The 7,858-nt window shown below is 36.2% G+C and overlaps 1 protein-coding gene across 1 annotated transcript; it reads right to left on the bottom strand.

Annotated features, from left to right (window-relative positions):
• Positions 1-270: 270 nt before the first annotated feature.
• LOC310633220 (keratinocyte-associated transmembrane protein 2) lies at positions 271-7,388 on the bottom strand. Its single transcript, XM_083350904.1, has 3 exons — positions 7,236-7,388; positions 3,071-3,645; positions 271-1,853 (listed from the first exon to the last, which is right to left on the bottom strand). Exons 1-3 carry the CDS (start codon positions 7,372-7,374, stop codon positions 1,722-1,724), a joined length of 846 nt encoding a protein of 281 aa, XP_083207030.1. The 5' UTR covers positions 7,375-7,388; the 3' UTR covers positions 271-1,721.
• Between the last annotated feature and the right edge of the window lie 470 nt (positions 7,389-7,858).

Genomic DNA, 7,858 nt, shown 5'->3' with positions numbered 1-7,858 from the left:
ATCCAAGTTCTATTAAAAAAAACTGAACTGTTTCTTAATCTTCAGTGATATGTGGGACAAAATAAGCCTCACAATTCAAAAATAAAACTGTGACATAAACAGCTAACCTTCACCTGAAATTCTAAACTGAAGCTTACAGTTAACTTGCCTCTTCCTTTAGTCACTTTTTCCACTATTTTTTTTTTTTTGCTGCTCTAGGGTTAGTAGCGATTGTTGTATTGTTCAAACTTTTATGCAGTCATAGTGAAGAAAGTATTTTCTACAAGGGTATACAAATCAAGCTAGTTATAGGGTTTATTTGAAAGATCCTATTAAAAATGAGTCAAGTTCATAGGAATTCTGAAAGAAAACAGTCCTATGCATATTTCTGTATTTTACTTTCTCACATTTAAGAATACTAAATTAAGAAGCTCTGTTACTTAATTTACTAACAGAAAGAATACCATGCTCACTGCAAATTTTCTCAGTCCAGAGTTTAAAAGTGTTCATAACATTGCATCACTTGAAAATAAGGTCATTAGTATTTGCAGGTTTTTCAGCCCTATGGTAGTTACAATTCACAGGCAGTATTTTTACAGTAAGTGAAACTGCTAACAAATATTTTACAATTTATGTCAATTAATATAAACAGCAAAATATGCATTCAAAAAATGCAATCATATCAGTAATTTGTCACACACTTCAAAAGAAATTTTCAAAGTTAAAGAAAATGGTGTAGTATTCTCCAAAAATGGGCAGATTCAAATCCTGGTTGTTGTTTTTTAACTGCCTGCAACTAATTACTATGCTGTATTTATCTAAGTAATTTAAATTAATTCAAATCAACATCCATAATAGTCAATTTGTACAATGTAATTTTGCATTCTTTTTATATTTTTTATATCCATATAGCCATACTATGTCAAATTTTCTCCAGAACTTTGGAGAGGCATAGAGGGGGAATAAAGAGAAAAAAGAATCAGTTCTGCCATTCATGTTCATCTTGCACTTGTTGGCAGAATGACACTGTTGGATGCAATCTTTGTTTTTCAGATTTACCTCACTTCCACATTCAGATTTACCTAATACAAAGATATGCCTCCATGCTAAATGCATTTTTTGGCACTTTCTAGCCATAAAAACTTCGCCTTCATTCTGAATGGTGCTTCCTTCTACTACACTGCTAAGTGCTAAGAAAAACTAAGATCAGATTCATCAGACATCCTATTTCTGAATTGTGTAAGATCAATGAATCGGCAATTTGAATGTCAAAAAAATCATATTCTTTTAAAGCATGTCTTTATGCAAATGTTTCAGAGAAGAAATATTAACACAATCTTTTAAGAAATCATTTGACTAGAATTATATCGATACCCTGTATGCAGTATTAAGCAATTTGCATTAGGAGAGGAACAAGGACAATTATCCAAATAGGGAATCTGGTACATTCTTTAATATGCTGAATACTGATCAACTGGAAAAGTTGTAGCTAGGACTATTAACTGCTCCAGGCAGAGAATGCATGAAAAATAAATCAACTGATGAACAATAAGCTGTATATACAAAAATAATGAAGTCCAACTTTCACCAAAATAAACATTTACTTTGCATATCCTCATAAAAGGCTAAAACTTTCAAAGTAAAAAGAGAACACAACACATAACTGCTTATGGCAATCATCCATATTATATTTTGAAAGGCAAAGAAAATTCCTAATTCCGCAAATTTGGGTCATGCTACTTTTAAAAAATATATTCATTGGTAATTTTTAATGAAGGCATAGCCTCATTCACATTTTGATCTAAACGTTGATATCCAACTGTTCTGGAACACAGGCCATCTCGCCACCTTCTCTTCTGAACCAACAAAATTATCTGAAAGGGAAAGATAATTTTAAAGTTAAAACATCTGCACGTTTAAAAAGATTTATAACAATATTTTCAGATTATCCTTTGCAAATTTTATATACTTTTTGTCAAGTCTTCACATTCACATTAGGTTCTTAATCATAGGGTTATCTGTATTAATAAGCAAACTGCCTGCCTTATCCTTGACTGATAGGTTTCACAGCATAATGACATAAAATATATTTTGCTTGATTTTGACCATTTATGATTGAACCAAAAATGATTTACTATAATTTTTCCTTATAAATCAGTGCCAGATTTACACTTTTAAAGAACAAACCTGACATGCTGCAGATGGATAAACTGCAATAAAAAATCCAATGTCCTATAAGTGAAACTGAATGCAGATATGGGAGAAAGGATTTTTATTTCCATGGATGCTGTACTTTTTAATTTGCCCTAGTCTAAGTTACATCTGTGAATCTAAAACCCAGTTAAAATACATCTGTAATAGCAGTCCTATAAAAATTCATGTATCTGATTAAAAATTAAAAACAGGTTCAACAAAAGAATTTACTGTCTTCTTAACAAAGACTTCTATATTAGTGCAGATATTGTAGAAAATATAACTACGGACAGAGGAAGACAAATCTCAGATTTAAATAGGTTTATAGACAAAATCTATTCTGCCACCTTGAAGTAGTTTGTCATAAATCCACAATAAATAAAAGCCAACAGCAATGATACTTCCATGTCTCAGAAAAACAAATTTAAAATTTATGATAACATTTCACAATTTATGTAACCTGCACATTAATTCATAAAATGCTGGAACGTTTAATAGGACCTTTCTGCCTAATATTTATTTTTCCTAGTTTGCTTAGATTTGTAAATGTTTGTTATTTTTGTAAAATATTAGAAATGCTGTGTAAAGATTAATTTCAAGCAGATTAACAACCACTTGGAAATTTCAGATGTTAAATTATCTCACTATTCTGCACTAGAAATCTATTTAATCTGAAATTTTCTGAAGTTTGCAACTTTGCATTTTATGATTTAGCGTATTCAATTTTTCTTAGCCCTTATTTTCCAGAATAATCAAGGAAATAAAAAAGATTTAATACCTAAGTATTAGATTTTCAGTTTATAAAATTTACCAGTAAGCAAATTAACTCTCTAAATTTCAAAATAACAATATTCTAATATTAACATCAAACTGAAAATTGTTAAAAAGCCCATCCTACCTTTCTTTTATTGTGATATGTGATATAAACTACAGCAACCAAGAAGGCAAAAATAACAAGGTGAAAAAAGAAATGACTGTCATCTTCCAATCCTGAGACTGTAGTGTCCTTCATGTTATGAGCAAATGACTTCTTATTCTTGAAGTTCCCCATACCTGAATCTTCTGCAAATTCTGATACATCTTGGTCATCTTGATTATTTTGAGAGTTAGAAGCTACATCATACATCACATAATCTTTAGGTTCTTTTGCTGTTGGTAGGGAACTAGTAAATATATTTCTGTCTGTCATGTCATATTCTTTACTATCTGCATCTTCTGAAACATCAATATTTTGCTGATTAATGCTAACAGTTTCTGAAGGTGACACAGGAGGTTGGTCTACTTTATCTTCTGCTAGAGTGGGTGCGTGTATAACAGAAGCATCAACTTGCAAAGAAGTTGCAAGCGTATCTTCATTTGTTTTATTCTGTATACTGTTCTCACTGGTTGCAGGCATAACTGAGGATAAATTCTGGTTTTCATCCTTATAAGTTGACTTAACGTTCTGAGGTACTTCTGCTTTAGGTATAGTATCTTGAGGAGGAAAAAATAAGAATAATTTGAAATTTTTAACAGATAATTTTACAGTATATAAGGATACAAAAATTGATATGGTTAGAGGATTAACAATATCTCAGCTGACAAACATATATGCATTCACACACAAACATATGTACATATATATATATATATATATATATATATATATATATATATATATGTATAAACTAACTATTGAGCAGCATGGAAATTTGTGAAAACAAGACAGCTGCACAAGGCATTTTACCATATCAACACTATCTCATGACATAGGTTGTATCTATATTACTATTAGCATTGCTTCTAGTTAAATGGTTACAAGTTGATCCACACATAATTCATTGGTGGTTTGTATAACCTCACCTATAATGACATACCGTGTTTCCCCAAAAGTAAGGCCTAGCTTGATTTTTGGGGATGGGCCTAATATAAGCCCTACCCCCAAAATAAGCCCTAATTTTGGGGCTAGATACACACCTAAAAATCAAGTTAGGGTGGGGGTGGGGTAGAGATTTCCATTGCAGACAGGCCTCCCGCACTTGCCTCGCCCACTTCTTCTGCAGTTGAAGGAGCAGCTTCATTCTGTAGCTGAGAATGGAGCTCCGCCCTGCATTTCACAGTCAGAGGCCTTTCCGGAAGACCTCTGCAGCCGAGAACCAAGCTATGGATTCCAATTATTCTTTCCCAGAGAGCAAAAAGACAGCTAACCTTGGAGTCTTTGGTATTCAGGAAAAGGACAAAGGCAGACCCTCCCTAGCAATCCAGTGTCTATTATTTTAAATAGGAACTTCCTCAATAGGAATAGGTTGGTTGCCTTAATCACTGTATGCCTTAATGACAAATTGTGGAATGAAAAGGAAAAACAATGTCTACGTTAGTTCTCCTGGATCCTAGTGATTGTTAATACCAGGAGCTGGATTACTGTATCCATTAGGCTGGGCTGGTTTTATGGGCAGGAATATATTATCCATCCAATTTTATGTTGAGCTGAGGGATTCTTATTTTTGTGTTCTGACCTTTGTTCTGTAAAGCAGCACAAAGTTTCAATCTATCCCATGCTCCATGTATACTGGAATTCAAGTATATAATATCTCAAATATATAAAAATAGTTTTAATTTATTAACATCAGAGATACTGTGAAAGTCTTGAACAGATGGTTTTAAGATCAATGATAGAATGCAAACTGGAACTTAATATAATAAATAGTCATTCTTGGGTTAGAAAATCTGCTGATTATAAAGTGTACCAAATAAATATAAACAGAGGATTTATCACTATGGAAACACAAGTCATGACAGAAACTCTATATGTCTTTCATCAATTTAATTTGATTTTAGCTATGGCCTTAAATTAGGAAAGTGGAATTGGTCTTGCTGCACCTTGCTATATTCAAATTTGGTTAGTGTAAGGTATATAGAACTGCTTTTAAGGATGAATCCAAGACTTTGGCTAGGAAAGGTTTATGTGATCTGAAGAAAAACCAAAACATACTAGTCTTGAGCCATAATAATTAAGGTTTAATCTTACTGGACTTTGGCTACTACATAATATACATGCTGCAGTTAGAAACTCTAGTATTGCACTAATTGTCAGTGCATTTCTGCTCCTAATTCAAATCCTGACTTTGACCACACAACAGTGGTTTTGCCTAATGCAATACTGGTGAACCTATAACTCACATGTCAAATATGATACACCACATTTTGGGTGACACACCACTGTTCACCAAACACGACAACTATTCTTGAAATCACGCTCCATTACTGCACAATTTTTGGAGGCTTGAAAGCCGCACAAGAATGGAGTTGTGTGCTTGCACAACCTCTCAACCCTCTGAAAATGAGTTCTCATATTTCTTTTTTTTTAAATTATTTGATGTTTCTTTATATAATACATAGCACCACACATGATTAAGCTCTAACCTTTTTAAAAAAAATCTGTAAAGAATTGGTTTACTTTTGTTCATGAGTGTTGAGGAGGGTGACATGCTAGCTGGGTCAAGTTAGGCATTTTCAAAAAATTTTGACAAGCCCAAAAGGCTTGCCATCACTGGTGTAGTGGTTAAGGCATCAGGCTAGAAGCCAGGAGACTGAATTCTAGTCCTGCCTCAGGCATGAAAACCAGCTGTATGACTTTGGGCCACTCTCAGACTAACTCATAACACAGCATTGCTGTTTTAGGAAAAATAGGAGGAAGTACAGTATTAGGTACATTCACTGCCTTGAGTTATTTATAAAAATAATAAAGGTGGGATAAAAAAAATCTATAAAAATTATTTGAAAAATTGCTCACGTTCATTTAAGTCTGTTTGTGTTTAACATCAATTATGAATAGGCTGTTCATGAATCTACCATTAAGATCAGTACAAATGGCATCACTCTACTAAACTGCCTCCTGACAACATTATGACTGCTTTTAGAAATTATTCTATTTTTCAATTTTTAGTTTTAAAGGTTTTTCTTAATGGTACTTAAATTGTACTGGAATCTGTTCTTATCTACAATTATATTTAATAATATTATATTTCTTTATCATGTTATCCTATAAATTGCTTTGAGAAGTGCATATTCTTGAAAGGTAGCCAGGAAAAGGATAAATTTATCCAACAGGATTGCCAAGCTACCCTTTTTTCTTGAAATGGGTTCACTAACCAAGCTCCCAATGCCCAAATATGCATAATATCAACACAAGAAGTATGCATAAATTGTATAATTATTCTATGAACTATCCTTTCCATGAACTATCCTTTACACGGAAGTTGCCCTCTTTTCCTTTCCAGAAACCCAGCCATTTAATTTGCCTCAAAACTAAACAATATTACAGCTTAGGTGCATGTGTGTATAAACACACACATACATTACTCAAAAGGACGGTTAGAACCCCCAATAAAGTCACGCAATTCTCTCTGTTACACAACTACGGAGCCAAGACATGCAGAAGTTGCACGAAAAGAGGAAGCAGCAGAATGTCTCGTACTCTACATACATACATACATACATGCATGCATGCGTACATAAATAGTGTATAGGTATGTAGAAAGTTTGAGAAAGAGAGAAATGTTAAACGCAGCCTTTCTTTCGCAGCTCGTACAGCCCTTTATACAGAACTTGTTAATTAGGCGGGAGCCAGGCTTAGGGCAACCCAGACAGACCGACCAATCCGAACCAACAAAAATTAAGAAAGTGCCACTTTCATCCCCCGGAACCTCCTCCAAAGCCCGAGAGGCCTCCATTCTCGGCAGCGCCGACATTCACCGGTTGAGGAGGGGTAAAAAGAGGCAGAGGACTTCCATATGTACTGAGGCACAAAGCCCCATCATCCCCAACCAGAACGGCCACTCCGCCGGGCTGTGGACGATAGGACCGGGCGTGATCCAACCCGTCTACGCGGTGCGGCGGAAAGAAGCCGGTTGCCCAAGGCTTATAAAAAGGGAAGCAGATGGGACAGCAGCGCAGCCGCTGCGTGACTTTATTCCAGCCAATCTTCCCAGCCGACCCCGGAACTCGCCGCTTTCTCCATCGGCACTTCGCGCACGCCGTTTATCCACCTTTCCTGCCTCGCCGAGCGAGCGATCGCGGCTCACCGTCTGGAAGCTGGGCCAGAAGCGGCAAGGCCAGGAGCAAAAGAAAAAGCGACGTTCGCGCCAAGGACGACAGCGACGGCGCCTCCCCCATCGCGGTACACTTCGCTCTCCGCTCGGTGGCCGCCATGGCTGCCGCCATACCGTCGCCGGGGATGTGGCCTCATCCAGACCCGCCCACCCGCGTTGCTAGGCAACTGCGGTCGGCAGGAGGGGAAGTCTCTGACGCAACGGGCTCTCCTCCGCTGAGCTGGTTACGCTCCTCACCCAACCTTAACTTCCTACAAAGGTAGTACGATGTCACCTTTAAAGCGGGGCCTCGTCTGAAGAGGCACTTCCGGGTTTCCTATGCAAGCATCTCCATTAGAAAAGGAAACTCGGTGTATGTCATTCTTCACGTTTACGTCTCTCACAGATTCTAATAGAAATCCGCGATCACTTAAGGGGCCAGTATTTATTTTTTTTCGGATTTGATGGTACAATACTGTATGAACTCTACGTGATTTGCCTTGAGAAGTAAAATGTGCGGTTCTTTGTGTTCTCTGAGCTTGTTTTCTTGCAGATGCCTCATTACCCAAACTAGGTAACACCATCAGTGCTAGTAGGGCATGGGTTTGCTCAGTTTA

The sequence above is a fragment of the Vipera ursinii genome (genome assembly GCF_947247035.1).
Source record: "Vipera ursinii genome assembly, chromosome: 2".
Classification (NCBI taxonomy): Eukaryota; Metazoa; Chordata; class Lepidosauria; order Squamata; family Viperidae; genus Vipera; species Vipera ursinii.
This window is presented reverse-complemented; position numbering and strand designations above follow the sequence as displayed.